The following is a 25,326-nucleotide window of genomic DNA, read 5'->3' as shown; positions in this document are numbered from 1 at the left end:
GTCTTCTTCAGCCCATTCCTCATGCAGCTTTCCTCCTTTCCCCACTGCTGCACAGTGAGTAGGACTCACTGGGTGTCTCTATCCAGAATTTAGAACAGAGCCTTGAACCCATTGGCATTTTCATCTAAACCACCTAGCGTTTAGCTGTGTTCCAGAGCATGAGTGGGAGAAATGTTGAGGTCCTGCTACCCCAGCGTACATACCCAGCCACTGAGCAGCACCAGCCCTTGCAGCCATGGCAGATGGTTGCTCTCAGGTGAAGAAAGGTGCCCCAAAGACCTGCCTAAACAAGACTCCATGTCACATGCAGAGTGGCCCAGCAGAGTAAACTGGCAGATTAGATTAATCCTAAAACTTGTGCATGTAAGCCAGAAACATGCAGGTGTGCAATGGCAGCAGAGCAGGTGCTTGCAGCCACACTTAAGTCAGCTCTGCATCTCTCCCTTGCAGACAGTGAACTCCTCATGCCTGCACCCAGGGGAGTTTGTTTGAATCAGTGAGTTTGGTTTTCCCAGCCTAATACACTTGCAGCATGGGGTGCCGCCATCCTGCCCGGTCACACAGCAGTGCCATCGTCCTGCCCGGTCACACAGCGGTGCCAGCACACAGCAGCACCTTGGCTGACTTAGCCTCACATCTATCATCTGCTGGCAAGAGCTGGTGAATGAGTCAAGTCACTTTGCTTACAGGAAAAGTCTGCATCGAAGAAAAGGGATGCCTCGCTCAGCAAACATCAACATAATGCAGCAGTGACTTTGCCTGGCACCCATGGAATTTGCCTCTGTCGCAGAAGCTGGAAGCCTACGTGCTGAGAGGCACTTGTTAATACACACATTAGATCTAGCACAAACCCCCTCATGCTAACTTTTTGGTCACCAGGCGTTCAGCATCACCTTGCACTGAGATGTCAGCAGCCATTTTAGCCTCAGCCAGAAACTACATGTTGGCCAGCACAAAGGCTCCACTGGGTTTGGGAGCCCACAGGCCTGTGGCAAAGCATTGCTGCCCACCTTTTCCTGTTGACCCCTGGCCATTTCAGCATAGGCAGATGTCCAACAATTCTAACCAGCTTACATGATGCTACTGGAATCGGGGCCATGGCACCGCAGCGGCAGGAACTGCAGTGTCAGGAGTCAGGACTTCCCCTGACAGCGCCACAGATGACAACTCAGCAAGTTCATTCTGCAGAAACTAGATAACATCAGCACAAGGTGGTGGTTACTGGCAAAGGATCTTGTTCCTGAAGCTTCATTTGAGACATGACAGACTGCAGTGAAACCTTACAGTCACACAGGCCTAAACCTTGCTTTTGCTGAGATCCATGTGGGCTTTTGGAAGCAGCTTCTTGCTAGTGTTTCCTAGGAGCTCCATCTCACAGTTCTGGCAGCCAGCAGCACTGGAAAAGCCCATCAGTTTGCTGACATGGGGCCTTTTTGTCTAGTAGAGTCCCTCAAGCTGGACAGGGATGTGGAGCTGTCAGTCTTGCCCATGGTGACCTACCTCCTGCCTCGGGTGACAAGTTTTTCCTCCTCCCCAGGGGCTAACCTTTCCCCAAGCCCCATGGCACCCCGCTCATGTTCTGTGCACGGACAGCTGGACACAGGGCTGCAGAGAGGAAAGCTGTTCCTCTAGCCCTGGGGAAAGATGAGAGCCTGTCTGCGTAGAAACTTTCAGAATGGCTAAGCTATATTAAACTTGGAAGCAACTGCAGTACAATAAATCCCTTCTCTTATTCAGAATTAAAGCAGCCTTGGTACAACTAGGCTCACTCCCTCCCCCCGGGCAGGCTTTGCTCACAAAGAGCTTATTACCGCAGGCAGACCCGCCTGTTCTGCCAAATGCAGCCCCTGAGCTGGAGTCCACTTGAGCTGGTCACTACATTTACAGTAAACCCACTTTAACTCAGCAGCAGAGCATCTGCTGGAGGGTTTTACACCACAGCACTAGCCTGCTACCTTGGCTAATTTGGATTAACTTTTTGCACAGCCTGGCAGACGAATCCAAAAGCTCAGTGACACCAAACTCTCTCATCCCACAACCACAGGCTGCATCTGCCACCAAGCTCCAAACCGAACGTGGACCCAGGCAATGCCTGGGCCACAGGGCTCAGATCTGGTCTGTGTGAACTGCTCTGTGCCTTCCTGCCAGCCCCAGCTCCGCAGTTGCACTCTCCCCAGAAGCGCTGTGAGGTGCTGAAATGTGCCCGTGCTGGGCAGAAGACCCAGCTGCATGCAGGCAGAGCCACCGAGGCTGCTGTGGGTGCGAGGGCTTGGGGAAGCATCTCAGCCACTGACTGCACCTGGAATTAAAACCTTTTCTCCTCCTTCTTCTTCTTCTCGGTCCCACCAGGCTTGGAGAAAGGGACCCACTACAGCTTCCAAGTAGCCGCCATGACGGTCAACGGGACAGGACCTTCGTCCGATTGGGTCACGGCCGAGACCCCCGAGAATGACCTCGATGGTAACTGAAAGGGCCTCCAACCTTGGTTCCTCAGGTTCTCCTGAGGCTTCTGAGGGCCTGGAGAGGACCAGGTGGTGGGAAGAGGTGGTTGCAGTGGAGGAGCCAGCCCCAGCCATCTGCTCACAGGCTTCTGCTCCAGGGGCTCAGCCACAGAGAAGAGGCAAGCCCCAGCCATGCTGCCCTGGGTGCCAGCTTTTGCCAGCAGCCCTGCCCAGCGATACTCAGGGAGACCTCCTGGCTGCAAGGAAGGGTATTTTTTCTTCAGACAGAAAGGACTGGTGGCAGAGACACTGCCAGTGGGCTCCCTGTCAGCAAAGCAAGCTACAACTGTCACAGCACCCACCCTGTCTGCCCCCACCTCCCAGGTGGGAGATATACCCAGCCACCCTGCCTGCTGCGCGGTTTGGGGAGGTTCGTGCCCTTAACCAGGGACAACTGACCCACCAGGCTCTATCCTCTGGGGCAGTTCTCCAAGTCCAGGAGAACAGTGCCTCCATGAGGGTAGGGGATGCCCATGATCCCATTCCTACAGCTGGTGCCTGCATCCTACCAGCTCACCCCCACAATCCAATCACTGGCAACCACTGACCACAAATAAACACAAAATGCACAAAGGCACGGGGAGCCAGGTGATAGTTCTAGGGTCAGGGAAGCAGCAATTGTTTTTTTCTCATTTCTCTGCAATCATCCTGCCAGCACAGAAGTCTTCCCCAGCTCCAGTCCTGCTGCCCAGCCATGGGCCATGCTGGTGACAGCGCTGCTTGGCACATCTGGCACCAATGGTAATAAAAGCAGTTTCCACGTCTCTTGGTAAATATCAAGGTTGGGGATTTTTGCGGGTTGTTTTCCAGCAAGTTGAATAGAAGAACCAATAGGGACAAAGATAAATTAATACCTGCTGCCCTTGGCTCAAAATGAAACAAGAGAGGCAGGCCACTGGCAAAGGTTAGTTAATACCACTTACCACAGTGTCACGGAGTTGCCTTCGGCAGCTGCTGAGTAGGGCAAAGGAGGCAGTTTTTCAAACACAAAGTGAGAATGATTCTATGAAAAACTGCAAAGAAAACACCTCCAAGTATCCTTTGCCTGTGACTGGCTGCAGGCCAAGGGGTGAGGCTGGATGCCCTTGCCCCCAGGGCAGCACACGGGGGCAGCAGGTGGGGAGTGAGGAGGAAGGGAAAGGAGCTGTGACCAAGCTCTAGGGAGCACCATGGGCTGCTTGCACTCTGGGATGAGCTGGTTGCAGGAGAGAGGGGCGAGGAGCTGGCAAGACCAGTGATTCTTGTTGGGAAACCAGGTTCCTGCTGCCCACAGGCCTTGCCACTCTCTAGCAGTCCAGCGAGAAGGGAGTCAGGAGCAGTCGCACCAACCTACAGAAGCAGAACGCTCAGCCCGTCATCCCAGCACTACATCAGGCCTGGTGCTTTGGGGGTGAGGCAGCACCTGCTCTTCCTTGGGGGTGAAGAGATGAGAGTGGTTTTGCGGGGGGAACTAAAGGTAGTATATGAAGGACACTAGGGAGCTGGGACAGGCATATAAGCAGTAGAGATGTGACGTGCCTCATCTGCCTGGGGTTCAGGAAAAATGTTGTATTGTGCCCTGGGGAAGGCTCTTGCCTGAATTGATGAGTGTGGGAAGGAACACAGGGATTATGACTTGAATGTGGATCTCACAAAACAGGAGATGGACATGTGCTGGAGGGGACTGCTGGCACCCTGAGAGTTACTGTTGGTGGTCCCAGCTGTTGAGCCACTTCGGTTATCTTGCAAGGAGAAGGGCCAGCAGATGAAATGGCCAGGAAGAAGCATGGAGAGGCTCGTGTCTCTGATAAGAACCATCTGACACCACGGGACGATACACCAAATGAGAAAATTGCAGAAAGGTTTGGGTCATATGGGACCTTTAAAGATATACAAGTCCGACTCCCCCGCCACCAGCAGTCATCTTCCACTACATGAGGCTGCTCAAAGCCTCATCCAGCCTGACTTCAAACACCTCCAGGGACAGGGCATCCACAGCTTCTCCAGGACACCTGGTCACGTGTTCCAACCATGCTCCCAGCACGTCTACTTTATAACCAACCTAAACCTCCCTTTTTCCAGTTTAGAACTGCTGTGCCTTGTCCTGTCCCTTCAGGCCCCAAGGAGAGCTCCCTCTCGGTGCCTGGAGGAGAGGGACCTGGGGGTGTTGGTTGACAGCTGACTGAACATGAGCCAGCAGTGTGCCCAGGTGGTCAAGAAGGCCAATGGCATCTTGGCTTGTATCAGAAACGGCGTGACCAGCAGGTCCAGGGAGGTTATTCTCCCTCTGTACTTGGCACTGATGTGACCGCACCTCGAATCCTGTGTTCAGTTCTGGGCCCCTCACCACAAGAAGGATGTTGAGGCTCTGGAGCGAGTCCAGAGAAGAGCAACAAAGCTGGTGAGGGGGCTGGAGAACAGGCCTTATGAGGAACGGCTGAGAGAGCTGGGGTTGTTTAGCCTGGAGGAGGCTGAGGGGAGACCTCATTGCTCTCTATAACTACCTGAAAGGAGGTTGTAGAGAGGAAGGAGCTGGCCTCTTCTCCCAAGTGACAGGGGACAGGGCAAGAGGGAATGGCCTCAAGCTTTGCCAGGGGAGGTTCAGGCTGGACATTAGGAAAAAAATTTTCACAGAAAGGGTCATTGGGCACTGGCAGAGGCTGCCCAGGGAGGTGGTTGAGTCACCATCCCTGGAGGTGTTTAAGGGACGGTGGACGAGGTGCTGAGGGGCATGGTTTAGCGTTTGATAGGAGAGGTTGGACTCGATGATCCGGTGGATCTTTTCCAACCTGGTGATTCTATGATTCTCACCACCTCCCCTCAAGCCCCGCCAGGGCTGCTGGGTGCCCGTCTCCCCCGGCCGAGCCTCCCCGGCTGCCGGCGCCCCCTGCCGGCGGGTGGGACGGCCGGGAGGCGGCTGCTGCGACCTTCGACAAGTGACTCGTGCTTTCCAAGGAAATTCCCGCTAGCAGCCCCTGCGTGAAGAGCGCTGCGAACTTGGGTGGCAGGACACGGGTACAGAGAGCGGCCCATAGCTCTTTGGCATGGGGAGCGCTGTCTGGCAAGCACCGGGGTCCCCCAAAGCCCCATCACAGGCAGAGAAGGGGGATGCGACAGAGCTGTGTGCTCACCCCCGCTGCCCTCTCCCTTCCCAAAGAGTGGTGGGTACCAAAAAACCTCTTACATAGTTCAAGCTGAGACCCTGAATGTGAAAGCCACTCTTTCCTCGCTTCTTTGTGGGGTGGTCATTTCTTGCTCCCCCATCCTTTTGGTCTCTTAGCTTTTGGCAGCCTCCAAGGGCCCTCCAAGAGTCAGGGGCTTCTCTCAGCCCACCCTGACCTGGCACCACATCCAGAGCTCTGGCAGAGAGCACCTAGGCTGCCAGTCAGATTGAGTCTGAGGCTAGGAAGGCTCCAGCTTGGCCCAGGACTGGAAACTGGAGGTGGCGTGGCCACAGATGCAATGCCACGGCCCAGGTGGTCTCTCGGATCTGTCCCTTGCATGTGCTCACTGCTCCTGTCCACACCCAGGAGATGCCCCTGTAATGCAACTGCCTGAAACGTGTCCAGCAGGACACTTGTCCCTTGGCTCTGTTTTGACCTCTGCTAACAGGGCTTGGAGGGGACACATGCTACCAGAGTCAGGAACATAAAATAGCCTGGCTCCTACAGAGACCAGAAGTCCAAGCCTGGGGTTGTGAAGAGATGGAGCCTTTATCCCTTCAATCAACATTCATGGTTTGTGGCTTATGGGGCAAAGGCCAAACCCCTCCACTTTAACCTTACTGGGTCGTAGCCTAATGAAAAGAAAGGCCCTAGACTGACTAGAATGCAGCAAAAGACTGTATGGAGGATAGACAGAAGACTGGACAAAAACCTATCCACGCACTGGCAGGGCTCAGATACCTCCTGCCTGAGCCTTGGCTGGAGTAGCTGAGCATTAAACCAATGTAGATCCATCACTCCACCGCTGCTGCCTTTGCTAGCTGCTTAGTTTCCAATGGCATCTTATATTTCTCTTCCAAGCTAGCTGTTTTCATGGCAGGAAGCTCTCCTGCAGCATGGCCCTTTGCCAGAAAAGAGCCATTGCCTGCACCTGTGGCACCATTGGTGTTACTGGAATGTGTGAATGTGTGGTAGGTAGGTGAGAGTCCACCCCCACCGGGATGAGTGCACAGGCTCTCCAGGTGAGCAAAAAGCTTGAGATGCCTGTGGAGATCGTGCTGACCACAAGTGGAAACAGATACTTGCAAGAGCCTGAAAATTCATTACCATAAATGTTCTGCAGAGGGAAATAAAATCCTGAAGAGAGAAGCAGGCCCAGCAAGGGCTCAAGGAGAGCAATAGTGTTCTTTAAAGTATGAAGATTGGCTCCTGACATGGGTTAGGCCTGAGCCACTGCTCCAGGGCCTGGGCAGAAGGAAGTGCAGAGGGACAACTGCCCAGCTTCAAGGGCTGCGTGGCAGGACCGAGGCCAAATACTGCTTTTCTCCACCAGCTTTGTTTCAGGTCCTGTCCTTGCACATCCCTCTAGAGAACCTCAGGAAACATGTCCTCTCAGGGCTAAAACTGTAACAGATCCAACATGCTTCACACTAGAAAAAAAAAAACCTGGCAGCAGGCTGCATTTTGGGAGGTCCCAAAGACAGAAGTTATGGAAACAGAGGGGAAATCCAAGAAGCAACTATGGAACATGGAAAGGACCAATTTCAGATAACCCTGGAGTTTAAGGGTGGAAAAGGAGGATATAGAGAGAAACGTACCAAAGAAGCCGTCATACTCAGGGAAGACTTCCTTCCATGCTGTTGTCACATTTAGGTCAAGCTCATCATGCTAAAAGCTTCTTTCACTTGCAGTTTGCATCAAAGTAGCCTCATCCACACTGGCAATGGGTAGGTCACCCACTGGGAGAAGATTGGGTTTGGAGAAGAAGATTGGCACCACTGCACCTCAGTTCCCTTTTGTGTTCAGTGGTGCCAATGTATGAAGTGGCATCTGTCCCAGTCCAGACCAACGCACCTCCTCATTGCCTTTATATGCAAGAGTCACGAATACAGCACACCTGGCTGTTTATCCTCTCAACTTCCACACCGCTGTGGTCAGCACTGGCAAAAGCCTAGGGCAAGTTTTAGGAACTTTCCCAGCACATCAGTTAGGGGCAAGGCTGGTACCCAGCAGAGACTCATGAGGAGATCACCACCACAAGGACATCATGACAACTCCCCCATTTCTTTTGAGTTCAAACTGCTGTATTCAGGCCTGAAACAAGAAGGACCAGATAAGGATGAGATGGCCTCTACACCGGATACTTTTAAGGCTCAGCTTGACAGGGCCATCTCATTTAAACTATATGTTGCCTAAAAAGGTTGGACCAGATGATCCTTGAAATCCCTTCCAACCTGGCATTCTAGGATTCTCACACCTCTGCCATCCCAGCAGACAAGCCAAGCCCTGCCTGCCCTCTTCAGTGCTGTGCTGAGCTACTTCTTGCTTGACAACAGTCAGAGATGCCTCCAAGGTTCCCACCTTCTCCAGGGTGAATTCCCCTGGCCCACGGCTGCTAACACAGAGAACCACAAGCTCCAACATCCATCTCGGCCAGGAATCCACCTGCATGGTCAGACCTGACAAATGCTGCCATAGTGCCAAGCTCGGGCCAGAGCTCACCATGGCCTGACCCAGACAGAGCACAGGAGGGCAGCAAAAGTAAAGGTAACATTTACTGAGAGATACAGAACTGAGTATTATGAAGGACATACATGGATGGAGAAGGTAGCGATGCCACTGCAGAGGGTGGCTTGGACCACCTTCCAGCACCCTGGAGCAGGAGCCGGATGCTACCGGACAAGTAACACAATGGAGATAACTGTGGCATATGCATTTGTAACAAACAGACCATCATAACATACATTTCTATGGGATCACATCTAGTGATTATATAAATCCATATAGAGATCGCTGTATAAAAACTTTGTAAAAAATACTTTAAAAAATGTGTAAAAATGTGCATTCAAGAGCACGGCCGACACGGACAGCTGGGCTGTAAACATTATACTGAGAGTGTGCTTGTGGGGGGCGCCTGCGCCACCGAGCCCCGACAGGCCTGCCCACCAGATGGGGCTGTCAAGTGTTTGTGGTTCTTGGGTTTGGGTTTCCCTCTGGAGCATATACCAGGAGCAGTGGTGGCCTCTGGGCAGGGCACTGGTGGGCACTGGATGGTTGCCGCTCCTCCATTCGTGGCCCCTGCTCCCCACAGGACGCACGGTCTTCGTGGGACATGCTGCAGCATCATGGGTCCCCAGGGCTGCAAGCAGGTTGAAGGGCCATGATGAGGTATCACTGGGAGGTTGCCCTCACGGGCACTGTTAGCCCTGCTCCCAGGTTCAGCCTCAGAGTACGTGGTTGACAGGTTCCTGATCCTCTGTCCCCATATTTGTTTGGTCCATAGTTCCCAAGGAAGCCCACTGGGTCTTGGCTGCACCAGGCCTGGGTGCACAGTTCTTCATACAGTACATACATTAGAGACCCTGGAAGACCCTGCACCACTGTCTCCTCTTCCTGGCCCAGTGCCACCTTCACTTCTTCTCTAGCTGCTCCAGCAACGGGTTGGCTTCACTCTCAGGTGTCTTGACGCTGTCTGTCCGCACGATGCAGGTGGGACGGTGCCGGTTCAGCATCAGGATCAGCTGCTGCCTCTCCTGTTTCAGCTCTTCTATCTGGGCCTTCAGCTCAGCGTTCATGAGCTCCAGTCGCTCAGACTCCTAGCAGAACAGAAACACAACCACATGTCACTTTACTCCAACAGGAGAAGATACAAGGAGGGACAATGTGGCCAACAAAGCATCTCTGCTCGGTGCTGCCTTAGCCCTGCAGACCTGCCAAGGCATCAGGTCCCTTCCAAGCAGTTCATTGCCAGCCCTGCTGCCTTGTGTTATGCAGTGCCAGCACAAGGAAATGCACAGCCAGCTCCTAGAACAGGCGTCTGGTGCATCACAGCAAAACCTCAGCCTAGCTGCTTTCCATGGTCTGGAATGGTGTTTTGAAACAAACCCACGTTTACATTTTCCCCCCTCATCTGCAGGGATCTGCCCTTGTGAAAGGGCTTTGTTGTTTGCCCAGGTCCCGGCACACCTTGCAGAAAAGCAGCACAGTGCTGTGAGCTTTCCTGCCTTGGGGTCACGAGTGAAAGGTCTCAGAACAGGGGATCCTGCAGGAATTTGGGCAAGGGGCCAGCATGCTGTTGGGCCCTGTCCTGTGCTGCATTCCCACAGGTGCTCCTGCTCCAGCACTGAGACAATCATCAGCCCTCTCTCCCCCAAGCGCAAAGACCACCTCCAGCCCCCTCTATCCCTGGTACTCTGGGCACTGGGATGCTGTCAGCTCTGCCTGCACAGGGCCACCACCTTCACAGGCTCAAAGAAACAGAGCCGATAGGCCTGTAGTTTCCCAGAGAAGGGCACAGAAGCAAGGGGAGGCAGAGGGGCAGTTCAGGAGGGAGCAATGCCCACAGCTGGTGCACCTTTCTACGCAGGTGCCCCTGCCAAGGTCCCTGCTGCACTCTGGGACACATCAGGGCACCCACCCGCTGCAGGAATTCAGTCCTCTCCTTCTTCTTGTTACGACATCGTGCTGCTGCTACTTTGTTTTTCTCCCTGCGCCTTTTCCTCCTCTCCTCTTCCTCGTCCAGCTGCAATGAGACAAAGAAACCCAGGTCAGAGTCAGCAGGTGTGAGGCAGGCACGAAGTAAGGACGAGCATCCAGCAGGCTCACTGGTGGCAGGGCAAGCAGACAGGTGTTAACCACACATGCCAGTGGACACCAGTGACATAGAATCATAGAATAGTTTGGGTTGGAAGGGACCTTAAACATGACCTAATGCTCAACAGAAACCAAGCCTGTTGCTGCCACAGCCTCTAGCTCCACTCTGTGGGGACAAGGGGAGGGCATCCAGTGCAGCACCCACTGCTGGGGACCTGGCTGGCAGGGAACAGAATTCTATGCAGGGCTGCTCCCTCCCTAAGGGAGGGCAGAGACAAGGGGAATTGAGTCCCATCCTCCAAAAATGGCCATAGTTTGTCACACATGTCTACAGGCACAGCTCTGAGCACAGTCATTCAAAGCATCACACACACAGCCAAAGGCAAGGGGCAGAGAAACCTGAAAGATCCCCCAGTTGGGCCTGGCTGTTCCCAGACCCTCAGTATGTGGGACTGTCAGCTGCAGCATCAGTGCCAGTCAAGTCACAGGGCCACAACAGTAAGGTGGGGACAGGTTCCACATCTCCTGTACAGAAACACGACGCAGCAATGCCTGCACTGTTTGCCACAACTCAGTTGCTCTGCGCTGTTTGACTCAAACCACACAGGCCTTGCCAATAAGCCCTATGGGCTAGAAACCCATAATCAAAGTATTTAGGGGTATTTACTACAAAGCCTGAGTAAATGGCCTATGGCATGTTTATATCAGAGAACCCAAACCAGCTCCTTCAAGAAAAATCTGAGTGCTGGAAAGCCTTGGAAAGGCAGCATCCAGATTATACTTTGTAGCATGGCTAGGGACAGTTTACAGAGGCTTGTGATAGGACAAGGGGGGATTGGTATAAACTGGAGAGGGGCAGATTTAGAATAGACGTATGAAAGAATTTCTTCAGTATGAGAGTGGTGAAGCACTGGCACAGGTTGCCCAGGGAAGCTGTGGCTGTCCCATCCCTGGAGGTGTTCAGGCTCAGGTTGGATGGGGCTTTGGGCAGCCTGATCTAGTGGGAAGTGTCCCTGCCCATGGCAGGGGGGTTGGAACTGGATGATCTTTAAGATCCCTTCCAATCCAAACTATTCTGTGATTCTATGATTTGGCCTGGGACTCCAAAATCTGAGATGTCAGACTGAACTGCTTTGTTCCTATCAACTGATACATGACAGCACACATCTCTTCAAATGCAGTGGCAGCAACATTTGCTTTATGAGCACTTCCACAACCTATGTATTTGCACCTTCAGTAAGGGCAGCTCCAGTCTGAGAAGGCAGCTGCATCCTTCCCTTCTTACCTCCCCAAGACAGTGTCCTGGAGGCACACATGTGCTAGACAAGCCTCCAACAACACACACCATCTTAACAGCCTTGTTGCTCTGCTCTAGCACCTGGGCTTAGCCACCACAAGAGGAAAGTCGGAGATTCCCAATACCAAGGCTACAAAGTGGTGGTAGGAGTGGGCCACCCGATTACCCTACATGCAGGTACACCAGTGGTCCCTGCAGGAAACAAAAGCTGCAGGTGCCACTGTCCACAGCACAGTGTGCATGCTGCTAACATTCACAAAGTCCAAAGCTCTCTAATCAAAACATCTCAATGTAGTGTGCAAGGGCAAGACGAAACATTAACTCAGCAGAGTTAGACTGAAGGGTACCTTATGTGTGCCCTGCATATCCAATATGCAGCATGTAGCATGCTTTAGAAGACAACGTCCAGGCTTTATGGCTCTAATAGCAGTCTTCTCTGCCTTACTTCCCAAGCATTGTACCAAAGTTTGAGACCTGTCCCTGTTCCCTTCAGCTTCGCCTCCACCCCACTGGAGCCAAGCAAAGGGCTGTGTTCCTTAGATAGGGTATAGATGCTCAAGGAGGGTGGCTCAGCACAGACAGCAGTAGCTTGAACTCTTGGCTACGCTTTTTTACAACAGCTCCTGTAGTTTCAAGAAAGCAGGTGTCCTCTCTTTGCTTCTGCCTGATTTCAGTTCGGAAACATGACATGGCCCTGGTGCTGGGGATTAGGACTCTACTCAGAGGAACAACAGACAGCGATGGTGTATCACCCCAGTAGCTGATCTCCAGGGGAACCCTGTGGGTAGAAGTTCTGGGGCTGCCTCCTGAATTGCTTCCTTAGTCAGCCTGAGGGACAGAACTCTGTCCCAGAGGCAGCACCCCATGCAGGTTTTGGTGGTGGTGAGGCCTGGCAGCACCTGTCTCCAGCTGCCCCAAGAGGAGGGCAACCTGCCTGGTGGGTCTGGACAGCACCCAGCACACATTGGGTAGGTTTTGTGTGCACTCCTAGGGACACACACCCCAGTGTAAGGAGATGCTGGTCCCCCCAGCACAGCAGAGAAAGCAGCCTGTTCCCCAGCTTGCAGGGAGCAGCTCACCCTCCCAGGCACCGCGTAGAGCATGGCATGCCAGTACCCAGCATCCTCGGCCTCTGGCTCCCTGGCAAGAGCAAAGCAGCTGCAGGCTGCATTGCAAAATTATGCGTGGGCAGCTCCTTGGCCACTCATGGGATAAGCAGCTACCGCTTCAGCTCCCCCAGGCTTTCACTGCAAAGCCTGTGCCAGGGACAGCTCCATTTGCTGTCCTCAACTTCTCCGCTTCAAAGGCCACGCAAGGAAGGAACCAGCTGCAGGAAAGGCAGCCATACAGGGGCTGCCAGTGAATTTCCTCTTATCTTGCCTCCACATGGTGCCTCAACAACGGGGTCAGAGGACACTTGGCACTTCCAGTACCTGCTGCAGGGCAGAGCTGCCCTGTCCCTGTTATGCAGAGGGTGATGAGATCACATCCCCACACCCACTCAGCAAAAGCAGCTGTTGCAGGGCCAGCTCAGAGGTGCCCGAGATCCCCCAGGAAAGGAGCTGTGCCCAGGAAGACACCCCAGCTGGACTGCCTCTTTTTCCCCAATCCATGAAGCAAGACGGGCACTGCACCCGCTTTGCTGCATGATAGCCAGTCCAGGAGCCTGGGACAGCATCTGGCTTCAGCTACCAACCCAGGAGTGCTTTGCCCATAAAAGGACAAAAGCAATTAGCACTGCCCAGGCCCTTCTGATGGCTTCCCACAGCGTCCTAGCCTCAGTCCCTGCCATTGCAGAGTTACCCAGTCTTTCCCTAGGTGAATTCCATGGGATGCTGCACAAGCTGACTGGACACCCCTTTGGACACAGAACTCCTGCACAAGGTGATCAGATGGACTCTACCGAACCAGCAGAAGCCCACCAAAAAGAGACCGAGGGGAAGGGACAGGCATGCTACTCACAGCTAGGCCTGGGTGCTGCTGAGCTTTTGCCATAAGAGTTGGGCCAAGAGAACTGTCAGCACCATTTGGAGAGTGGGCTGCTCCCTAGAACTAATGTTTTACCCACTGCAGCTCATTATAGGCAGCCTTTCACACCATACAGCACCTCCTCACTGAAGTATCCAGAGAGTGCACATCACCTCATCCTCACATGACATCAGAGGTATCCTCACGCAAAAGCAAATGCACTGTTCAGAAGGACTGTTTGTTGGACCTTCTGACAGCAGCTACCACCCACATCAGTGGGGCCCCCAAAGTGATGGGTTCCCAGCTCCATCTGCAGGCGGCAAGGAGTGCAAAACTCACCATCAGGATAGCAGGAGTTAAAGAGACTGGACAACTAACACAAGACAATCACAGAAGGAAAACACTGAGCAAGTGCTTCCCGAGTCCCTGCAGCCTGGTTCCGACATGCCAGCTTGCAGTACTGAGCAGAAGCCACACACCTTCCCAGTCCCAGGAGCACCAAGGGGACGCCAGGTCCCCCCTAAGCAGAGAGGCAGGGGCAGCTCCTGCCAGCAATGCCTGTGGCACAAGCCGAGCCACTGCAGCCACTCAGCACCACTCGCCCACACGCCTTGTTCCCACAGGAAAGGTAACAGCAATGCCAGCAGCACCAAAAGCTCATTGACACCAGAGACAAGACGAAAGCATCCCACAAACCCTCCAATGGGCTGCACAGTTTCTCCTTTGGGTGCACACTCCAACCCAGAGACAGGTTGGCTGCACCAAACCCCACTGCACAGGTAGAGTTTGAGTTCAGCTGACCGCCAACAGCTTTGTGGGACCAGTCAGGTCTGGGACACTGAGGCCACCGCTCCCACCCCATGCCACAGGGACAGAAATTCAAGCACAGTCACAGTGAAGCAGCTGCCAGCATGCACCCATATCACCAAGCAGGCAGTGTGACATGCTTATGAAACACGTTGCTAGCAGAAAACCCAAGCCCAAGCAGGAGAGAAACCCAGGTAGGTGCAGGCAACAGCCCTGCAGGGCCATCTGCGGCCAGCAGCACCTGAGACTTACCTCACTTTTCACAGGCTGGGGTCTCTTCCCAAGCTTCACCTCCAGGAAGTGGAGCGGCGAGATCATGGCCCCAATGTTGCGGATGTCGGCGTACTTCAGCTCCTCGGCAGTCAGGGCTGTGCCAGGCAGTCCCGTCAAGGGGCCGAGCCCAGGCAGCGTGCCAGCCGTCAGGGACGGGTCAGGGATCTGCCCAGGCATCATAACAGGGAAAACAGCTTCGTAGGCTGGAGGGAGAGTGAGACACAGCCCGTTACAACCCAGCTAAAGGGCCCCGCATCACAGCACAAGCCAAATTTATTCTACAGTCTTATCACCTAACAGGGTGCAAACCAGGGAAAGCAGATACTCTTCCCCAGGGATGGCAAAGGCAAGGACTAAGCAGAACCTGGGTGACAGACACCAAAATACATGAATCCTGCTAGGAAGGATTACACTACTGGTGTACAGATCAGGAAGGGAAGAGACCCGAGAGGCAAAGCATCAGAAGAACAAAAGCCGGCTGCATCAACAGCAGTCCTGTGGACTACTAGTTTTGGCACACCCTTCTCTGGAGTGCAGAAGATGGTTTGCTCTTGAGTTTTGCTTAATGAGTAGGTTATTAGGACAATAAGAAAATGGCATAAAGAAGACCATAAATGCCTTAGACTGGACATTTTCTGGGCAGGCTCAGCCTGCTGGTCAGGGCTGGGACACAGCACACTGGAACCAGGGATAAAACTGTGAGAGAAAAAAGTTCACCACTGAACAAACATCTACCAGCGCAGACATGAGCATGTGAAGGCTGAAAAGGAAGGGGAAGGGAACAAGGTGCAAAAGGCTTCTTCTATCAGGAAAGAAAAAAATCACAGTGCAAGTGAGAATAAGATGGGGACAAGCTTTGGTAAGTCACTTACAGGCAGAAGAAATGGAGTTACTAGGAAACATGAAGAACAAGCAGTGGAGAGGTAAAGAAACAAAATTACAACAAAAATGGGAAGCCCATAAAGCTGGAGCTGTTGTGTCAGCCAAAAAGCAAAGGGACCAGGTAGTTGTTGGCTGCAGCACAAGTACATTCCTGCTTGTGTAACTGGTTTGGAATACTCAGAAGTGACCCAGTTACAACATGCGGAGTCAACTTCTGTCCACACAGTATCCATTTTCCCCCCCGTCAACTCAACCACATGTCCCAGTGCTCATGCCCCAGCACACTCTGGCAGCCTCCAGGCATCCACTGCATCCTGCCCCTGCGCCAGAAGGCATCTGTGGAGCATGGAAGAGGGATTAGTGACGTCAGAAGAGAGAAACAGGCTAATAAAGTGAAACCAAAAATCTCACTGAGCAGCTTCACGCAACCACTAGAGTAAGTCATGAGGCAGGATGCAATGAGCAGTTGGGCAAAATCATGGAAGAGAGGCCCACAAAGGACCATCAGTCACATTAGTCTGAACAAACTCCTCGAAGCTCTGACAGCACTGACTGCCACAGCAAGGAGATGCATTAAGCAAGGGATAAAATGCACTTGCTCTGCCCTTTCTAAACCTTGAAGTCTCAGCTGCTGAGAGACCAGGTAACGGACAAGGCAGACTTTTAGTCCAGGCAGTATAGTTGTGCTAAGCAGAGCCACACATACATTGTCAAACCAGCTGCCACAGTTGCTCAGTACTCGCCATCCTGGGCTGACTAATCTGCCAGTGCCAGGCTGAAAGCTTGAGTAAAGCTGCATGTAAGAGAGGACTGTTGGATCACAGAGTCAGAGAACAGCTAGGGCCCTCTGGAGATTGTCTGGTCCAACTCTCCTTCTCAAGCAGTGTCAACGGAAGCAGGCTGAACAGAGTTAATTATGACAAGCAGAGAAGTTAAGGATTTCTTGGCACATCATTTTATCCAGGAAATGACTAGGTGTATTTGTTAATGCGAAGGAACAGGAGATGAGCAGCAGAAGGGAAGGAAAGCCAATCATTAGTCGAGGGTAAAGACGCAAGCTCCAAAGCTCCCAGCAGGGGTGCTGTGAAAGCCACACTGGTGTGACAGACAAGGGGATTTGCATCAGAGAGCGCCTACAAGCTGCAATATGCTGTGAGCTGTCATATGCTCAAATCTGCCATAAAAGACATCCAAGTGTTAATAAGAGATGTCCCTTGGCAGAATTTGCTCAGCAGACAGCAGTGGTGACCAACAGGACTTGAAAAAGAGCGCAGAAAGCAAATACAGCAAGACCATGACCATAAAGAGGCGGTGAGCAGGAATCACCTCTGCTCTGGTCATCCTTCAGAAGAGACCAGAAATGGGAGAGCAGGCCAGTGCTCAGCAGTGCTGGCGTGTGGTGGGAGGAAGCTGGGCCTGGGGCAGGTGATCTGTACAAGGACACTAAAACCTGAAAAGGAGAAGATGGGAAAGATAGCAGAGATGAGTAACTTCTGAAGCAAAGTGGCACTAACTAATGAAACGGACTCCTGCCCATTTGGTGACAGAACAGAAAGAAAATACTCGGAAATTATACTGGACCTCAGAAAAGATTATACACATGAATTCACTAAGACTGCAAGGACCTAAACTGATCCAAAGTACTAATTCTTCCATAGCAATTTCTACAGAAAGACAGTTGTGATTCAACATCTGCAGCTGTTGCCCTGTACAGTGTCAGGAGATGCCCACTCACAGCAGCGCTCTGAAGCTGTATGCTACCTCCCTCCCCTTCCTTTCAGGCCTACACATGGGTAAGATGCTTCCCTCCTCCAGAAACCAGGCACCATCGTACCCTACACTGCACTCCAGACAGAAAAATGCAAAAACTTATTTGGGGACCGTGCCTAAATTCTTAACGATCTTCCTCACAGATTGTCCCTCTCCAGCAAGAGGCACTGGGTCAGTGAGGTGGCATGGCAAAGGGCGGGTGACTCCAGAGGTTCTTCTAAGGTTACACTATCACAAGACTCAGCTTTGTGGAGTTAAATTCAGTCTACTATTTTGGGGTAGCTGCATGCACTGCAGAGCTGTTTCCCAACCACTGCTCCGAGACGTCATGCTGTGACACTAGGGAAGAAGCCTGCCAGCAGCAGTGCATCCCAGGCCAGCTGCTGCAGACCCCCTCACCATAGATGTCCATCCCCAGCTTTAACAGTTAAGAAAAACAAAATAAAGAAATCGCTAGCCAAGTGACGTGAACAACCTCTTGAAGACTCCTTCCTGCAAATACCACGTGAGCTGCTATGGCACACACTGGTTTGGGACCCTGACCCACCCTTTCCCAGGCTTCAGGCTGGGAAGCGACTTGAGGCCAGCACTGGATGCCTGAATCCATTCCAGACATGGGGAATTTTAACATGTTTCCTTCCACCACAACATACAATTGACAGCACCCAAACACTGGGTTGGACACTCCAGGTCCTCAGCTAGAAGGAACTCATGGTCACTGCAATTCATAAAATAAGGGGGAAGGAGAAATCTGTTCTCTGAACAGTGGTACCACCTGGTCACTTGAACATCCCTCTGCACTCCTGAACCTGGGGCACCTCCCCAGGGACAACTGGCTAAAGATTTGAGAAAACCATGTGTTTCCTGTGACCCACCTTTTCCCTCTACCTTTGTACCAGCATGACATCAGGCACAGGTCAGAGTGAAGCACCTGGCCCAGTACCTAACATGCTCTTAAAAATGTATCCTGGAGCCAGGACTGCACTGCCAAAGCCCACATCACACCTGCACCAGTGTAAACTAAATCTAAAGCTAGTCAAACCAAAGCACTACCAGCCACCTGGAAGAACACGAACCTTTGCATTAAGATGAGCTGAGAACAAGGTGGGAAGGGAAAAAGTGACCCCTACAAGCAAGTTCTTGCTCAGCAGTCAGGAAGCTCAGGAGCACATTGAGAACTGCCAAGAGTTAAGCTGAGTTAGACCTTCGAGGGAAACATAAAACCATTCCCCATCAGGGTTATAACCATGCAGATAAGAAAGAAACTAGGAGAAATGCTGCCCCTTTCTGCAGAGCAAGGGTGCGGTGACCAATCACCTCGCCCAGCCCTCAATGCCCCTCAGTACCAGGCACTGTCACTCCTTGCAGCTCAAAGAGATTCCTGTTCCACGCCTTTTGCTTCTTCCTCCTGTAAAAGAGGCTTTCCTTTCATTTCAAGTCCCAGACACTTTCACCTTCTTTTCTGGTTTACACTAGAGGTAAGAAGTTGTACTTTGATCATGTCAAAAAAGCCAAGGCATGTAATTCTATTTACTACTTTGGTCTTCTTCCAGAGGCCATTACCCTGGAAGACATTGACATGCCCACCTATATCTCTGGAACATTTCTACCACGTTTGCATGGTAGGGCAGAAATAACTAGGAAGCTCAAGATCTGAGTTAAGTTGTAGTTTTTCAATAGCCACATCTTGCTTGATGGGGTGAATACAGCTGGTGCTTTGCCAATTCCTAATTCCTTTCTGGATATTCCCTTGCAGTGTTTGTTATTTCTAAGGCACATGAACCAATCCACCTCTGTATTCCTTCCCTTTCTAACACATTGCTTTAGTTGGGATTCTTATTAGATGTTTTTCTTTTCCAGAACTGATTATTAATACAGTCTTTATTCCTCAATGCCAGGCAGTCTTTCAATGTCTTCTTACATGAGCTGAGAAACATTTTGCCTTCAGTAAAACCTAGCTTTCTGGTGTCCTATGGCTGTACAACAATTCCTGCATTGTATCAACTATGCTTTTTCCCATAATGAAGCCAACAGCAAAGCAAAGTAGCGAGGGGAAAGAGAATGCGCAGCCTTACATCTGACACTAGGATCTGCATGATGCCAGCTGCTCGAGTTTACATACACCGTAGCTGTGCCTTCTGCACTGATGCTATTCATCATTTCATGCCACGACATCAAGATGCTCCAGAGTGAATTAGGAGACAGAGAAGGCTTTCTTATAACTTCAGTTCAGCAATGAGCAGCTTGCGTCATTCAATGCTCTCTTCAGCAACTATCCTTACAGCAAAAATGAGGTCAACACGTGATTTCACGGGTCAAAATTCAGTTTGTATTTCTTTAGCTCTGCCTCTACACTCCCCTTGTTCTGGTTAAAAATGCTGTAACACAAGACTTGACCTCTTGCCTAAATGTCTGTAAACCTTCCTAATTATTGCAGTTATTTTTGCATCTTCGCTTTGGCATGGTTCTTGTGGTCTCCTCAACCTTAGGTGAAGCTCAGTTATTTTATCAGCAGTCTCACCCCCAAAAAGCTGACAACCGTGCAGCTTCCTTTGTTCACCTTGGGTTTGCTGCATCTTTCCTCACAGTGACAAGTGTTTGTGCTTTGTTTCCCAATTACATCCTTATGGTCAGTTTGTGACACCGATTGATTTGATTTCCTAAGGGCAGCACCCATTACTCAGTTTTCCTTCTGTTGCCAGAGTCTGTTATTCTGAAGCCCACAAAAAACTAATGGGAAGAAACTTTACAAAGTTGTTACTGTCCCACGCAGTTGCTCGGCTTCCTCAGGGACTGCCCCTAAATACTCTTCTTTCTCCAGCAGTTCTAATCTTCATTTGCTTGGGTTCGTTTTCTCCTTTCCATACCAATTTCAGTGCTGCTTTTTCTGGGGATTGTTTTTGTTTGGTTTGTTGTTTTGGGTTTTTTTTCTTCTTAAGGAGCTAATGCTTGCATAGTAGTTACAGCATAAATCTAATGTGCGTAGGCATAATCCACGTAACCCAGAGGCTCGTACTCCCGTTGCTAGCCTGTATTCACACCCCTCCTGCCACCTCTTCAGCGCTATTCTTACCGACAGACTAAAATTGGCACAGGAATGCCTACCTGTGTTGAAATCATACATTCATTTCCCTGTGCAGAAATTGCCTTAGTTTGTATCCACTGTCCTCCCAGGACCATCCTATACATCCTCACTTATTCAAAGGTGCTGTTTGCTTCTTTATAAACCTAGTGCAGTTGCTGCTGCTGCTGCGTCAGCTTCATCATCATGCAGAAAGGACCACAACATGCCAAAGCAGGATCTGACAGTCACACTTCAATTTAAATTGCCATTACTGTCTTATCTCCGCTGTCAGCTACCTCGGCAGGAGTGAGGGCTGTTTGCAACCTTATTTTCAATTTTGCTGTCTATAAATCACGATCTCTTCCAACATTAGCTCTTTTACACGCTCTGACATCTGCAGCGTCTTATCCAAGTACCCTTCTGATTCTCATGGAGCCAGTCTAGCACCTAATATTGCCAGCCAGCAGATTCTGACACTCTGGGAATACCAGCATGTTTCTCTTTTGCCCATATTGCAAAAGAGAATATTGCTGTGCTGAAGGAAAGTCTGTGCTACCAGCCCTTCCCCACGGTGTCCACAGAACCAAGGCTGTACTCGCCTGTTGTTCTCTCGCTCCAGGCTCAACCTGGGTGGCTGCCATTACTTGTCGCTGCCATGCGCCAAAGCACTGCCAAAGTCTGCAAGCCACCACACAAGCAATCCCCGACCTCTTCATTAGCGTGTTTGCACTTAACATACTGTCACTATTTGTATGTACAGTCTTGAAGCACCTAAGTCACAGCTGTTGGCCTTTCATCTGCTCCTGGCCAACAGGCAATAATTCTGCTGTGGAGATCAGAAGTAGTGCTGCCAGCCATGAGAAGCAGCTTCTGATTCCTTAGAATTTACTATGGATTTATCGTAATTTTTACCTTTTTTTAGTTTCTGGTTATCAAGTTCACTTAGCCTGTATGTCATGCATTGCATCTTTCCAGTTCCTTCTGTTGGTAGAAGGACGATTTATATGAAAGCCCTTTCCTGATATGCCCAGCTTCTCATGTCCCAAGAATGTAACTTCCTAAACAAAGACAGGGCAGTTGGCTATCATTCCTCCTCCTCTGCACAGAGCCACTTGCTCTTTTCTATCTGGACTCTTCTGGCTGGGGAGACTGCAGGGTGCTGAGGATCACTGGAGCCTACAGACCTTCCTCCGCTTTAAGGTTCAGCCCCCCCGTGAGTGCCAAGTTAAGTTGAAGGCAGAAAGCCACTACCCCATATTCCAAGGGCCACAAGTACCTAGCCATGCAATCAGTATTCTCCTGTTGTCTAAAACACAATACTCCCCCATTCCCATGCAACTGCTACCTGCTGCAAATGCATCTGTTACATCTAGTTGAGGTCACTGCATCAGCTACTTAGCTTCTCGTCTGCTTTGTTAAAAGCAGCAACCTGCAGTGCCAGTGCCAAAGGCCACATTGATCAGTACAGAAGTTATTTGCCAAATACCAGAACACAACAAAAGCCAAGCCCTTTGCTGTAACCAGACTTTTCAGATACCCACGTAGTAGTGCTCACAATCACAGAATTTAACAACAGCCACTGTGCATTCATTCATCTGCTGAACCTGCTGATGCCAAGGAACTCGCCACTTGCAGTGTACTGGAGAGCTGCACGGACACTCACTGGAACAAAACTGTACACGCCCTCTCTTTTTCGAGGATCTAACATTTAGCGTTTTATGGCACCAGGGAGATTCCTCTTTACTTACAGACCAGCTTAAGACACAATCACAGCATGGCTTACCAAGTGCACTGAGCTGCAGCAGGCCACCTCAGTATGCTAGAGACCATAGTACCTCACTACCTCCACACTCCCTTCCACCCCAAGAGGGAGAGACAGCTGCTAAAACCAAGCCCTGGGGTTTGGGGGCCAAAGAAGCATTTGTGCCCTTCCCACAGACACCCCCAGCAGCTGCCCTTTTTGTTCCCCTCCTCTCGTGGGCAACCCCACTTGGTGAGAGAAGAGCTGCATGGTTTGTGAATGCCCATACATGCAAGGTCCCATCCCAAACTCCCAAGCTCCAGTGCATGGACTGCAGGGTCACAACGTTAAAGAGAGGAAGGAGCTGTGAAGGACAGCTCCTCAGGAGATGGAAGTCTAAACCCATCTTGAGAACAGCAACAGCCTGGCTCAGTCCTGCATGTCCAGTTTCACACAGATGGCAGGAGGAATATCCGAGTCATTAACATACAGAAGGCTATGAAAAGCTTTCTGAAAACAGGAATGCAGAGAACCTTGCTGCCTCCTCGCTCTTGTTACAAGGGAGGTGCACTGCTCTCTACACTGTACCCACAGCCCAGAGCTGTCAGCCTCTCCTCAGCACACATGCAGTTTTTCAGCTCCCCACTCAACTAAGCCTCACCCAATCAGCTCCTAGATCTGCCTGTTTGATGCTTTGACTCCTTATCTCCAATACGAGGAGCAGGGATACTGGTCCTCCAGTCCTCAGCTTTAGAAATAACCTTCCCTTTGCCGTTAGCAAAGCAGCCAGTTCAGTCCTTTTCCCCCGAAGCATTTTTCCTTCATACCTTCACAGGGTAGTAAAAAGCTCCAGTTTAGCACTACACTGCCCCCACCACTGCAATGCAGCGATTGACTTGTAAGCAATCCGTGACAGTGGGGTTTTGTACAGCACCTAGCACAGCAAGGCTCCTCAATTGCAATAATTAATTGACAAAATAAATGACAATTTATTATCATGGTATTAGAGATTGCAATTAATTATTCATGGCAGACATGTAGTAATGCTGCATCACCCGCTGGACAGCAGCGCAGAGCAGGAAGGTAAAAGCTATCCAGTTTTTGCCCGAAGGGGCTCAAAGGGATTTAAGGAGGAAGGAATACCCTGGTCCGAGCTGGGCTGCAGCTCAGACACTGAGGTTAAGGACTGACTTAGTGAAATTCCCTAGGGCCTTCCACAACCACATGTGGTCAGGGCTGGAATCTTCTTCAAGAAGACAACCCTACTTCAGCACAGAGCTCTGCCCTCAGGGGACAAGGACAGCCTCAGAGATGAGAGGCCCCCCTACAAACTCCTCAGAATTATGCCCTGAATGCCAGGGTCATCCACAAAATCCTCTAATCCATATTAGGACCAGCTCTGGCAAGTTTGTAACAGCCTTGTTCAGCTGAGAGGCTCATACTGACTTGCAGCTCCTTGGTTGCATGTTAAAACAGCTTGCAATGTTTGGATTGATACTCTGGACAGTCCAAGTGATGGAGAAATCCATGCAAAGACAGACGGCATGAGGTTTGCTGAGCTCCCTCGTTGCTGCACTAGCACTGCAGGACACACGCAGGCTGGCAAGGGGTCCGCGCCACGCACCACGGCTCTGCCTCCCTTGCTCCTGGGGCCAGGTCCACCAGGAACAACCTACTGGAGTGAAAAGAGCCTCTCAACAGCCTGACGCTTAAAACACTGCGTGCTGCCAAGTACCTGGCCCAGGCAACGCAGCTGAAGTAGCAAACACTAGCACAGGGAAGACGACGGCGGAGCGGATGCTTAGCGCTGCCTGAGCTCAAGCAGGCTAGTTGGACACACTGCTCGGATAGAGAGGGCAGGAGGAGGGAAGAGGTCCAAGAGTATCTACTCTTCCTTCACAAGGAGCACAGCACAGAGACCTTTGGATCCTGTCAGGAGAGAAACGCTCAACACTCAGCTGTGAAGAGGAGGAAGAAGCATCCACGTTGGTATCTCAGCAAGGAGGCAGCTACATGCATGTTAGCTGTCGGCAGATCTTGGTAATCCCCCAGATCCCAGGAAAGTGGGAGAAGCAACTGCTGCTCAACACAGTGACGGTTTGGACAGTGGCTCCCGCACCCACCCACTCATCCCCCTGGATGGACAGGTTTTTGCTTTTTTAAATCAGCAGAAGTCACACTGAGAATCTGAACTCCAGTGACCGACATTCCCAGATGTCCCCACACAAGCACACAGCAAACTCCCAGTGTGGGCTCCTGACAACAACCTCCAAAAGAGAATTTTTCAAGCACGTTTTCCTGAAACTAGTGAAAAAATCCTGGTCCGAGCCGCAGAAGCATTTGTTTCTGCTGAGCTCTCGGAGTCCAAACACACACCCGCACACACACTCGGCTTGGCAGCGGTTGCGTTCCAGGGCTGGTAACACAAGCCGTGGAACAGGCTGCCAAGACAAGCAAGAGAACGAGCCAGGCCCCGTTTCATTGGCCACCAAACGCTGCATATGGCCCTGGAACCAGCCAGCACAGTGTTCTCACCCTCCTTGAAGGCACAGGAGACCCTGTGTTTTCAAATACACCTCCACACGGCCTTCATTAAAGGAAAATGGAAACATAACGTGGCTCTCGCGCTCTCGGTATTTCTCCCTTTCCCCCCCTAGCCCGCTCCCAGCGCTCTCCCCTCCCGCGGAAAAGCGAAGCGCCTCCGTGCGAACGAACGCGGGTCCCGTTCAGCCCCGCGCCCGAGCGCCGCCGGGGCTCGCACCCCGCACGGGGCACCCCGGGACCCTTCGCTGCCCTCCCCGGGACCGGGACGCGGCAGGTGAGGCGGGCGGGGAGGCACCGGGGAGCCGCGGGGCGCCCCGAGCAGCGCCCGCCCCCCGCCGCCCCGCGCCACCCCCCCCCGCCCCGTCCCGCACCCACCGTGCAGGGGCCCGGGCTGCCGGGGGGCCCGGCCGCAGGAGCGGGGCTCGGGCCGGGCTCGGCCCCGCCGCTGCCGCCGCCGCCCCCGGGCCCCGCCGGGAGCCGGTGTCGCCGCCCGGGCGCCTCGAACCGCCGCCGCCCCCCGCCGGCCCGGTGCGCGCCTCCCGCGGGCTGTGGCGGGCGGCGGGGTGGGTTGCATCAGCCCCGGTTATATAGCGGCCCCGGGCTGCGGGGAGGGGTCGGGAATGCGGAACCTGCCGGGCTGCCAGCGACACACGTCAGGGAGGGCGGGGGAGCGGGGCCGCGGGGCGGGGAGCGGCGGCCGGGGGTGGGACCAGGCGGGGACCCCGCACCCCACATCCCGTACC

At 52.1% G+C, this 25,326-nt stretch overlaps 1 protein-coding gene across 1 annotated transcript; it reads right to left on the bottom strand.

The window, feature by feature from the left end:
* Window positions 1–8,176: 8,176 nt before the first annotated feature.
* JDP2 (Jun dimerization protein 2) lies at window positions 8,177–25,184 on the bottom strand. The gene is made up of 4 exons (XM_069858620.1): window positions 24,959–25,184; window positions 14,562–14,785; window positions 10,062–10,166; window positions 8,177–9,240 (listed from the first exon to the last, which is right to left on the bottom strand). The coding sequence occupies exons 1-4, from the start codon at window positions 25,155–25,157 to the stop codon at window positions 9,055–9,057; spliced, it is 714 nt and encodes a 237-aa protein (XP_069714721.1). The 5' UTR covers window positions 25,158–25,184; the 3' UTR covers window positions 8,177–9,054.
* Window positions 25,185–25,326: the final 142 nt, after the last annotated feature.

This window comes from Phaenicophaeus curvirostris, chromosome 5 (assembly GCF_032191515.1).
Source record: "Phaenicophaeus curvirostris isolate KB17595 chromosome 5, BPBGC_Pcur_1.0, whole genome shotgun sequence".
In the NCBI taxonomy this organism is placed as follows: domain Eukaryota; kingdom Metazoa; phylum Chordata; class Aves; order Cuculiformes; family Cuculidae; genus Phaenicophaeus; species Phaenicophaeus curvirostris.
This window is presented reverse-complemented; position numbering and strand designations above follow the sequence as displayed.

What these genes read in the sequence shown, in the direction of transcription:
- JDP2 (XM_069858620.1), bottom strand. Translation starts at nt 25,157, where the DNA reads ATGCAACCCACCCCGCCGCCCGCCACAGCCCGCGGGAGGCGCGCACCG. An exon ending in GCAGCCCGGGCCCCTGCACG is followed by an intron (nt 14,786 to 24,958) that starts GTGGGTGCGGGA and finishes CTCTCCCTCCAG; the next exon opens with CCTACGAAGCTGTTTTCCCT. An exon ending in CCCAGCCTGTGAAAAGTGAG is followed by an intron (nt 10,167 to 14,561) that starts GTAAGTCTCAGG and finishes GTCTCATTGCAG; the next exon opens with CTGGACGAGGAAGAGGAGAG.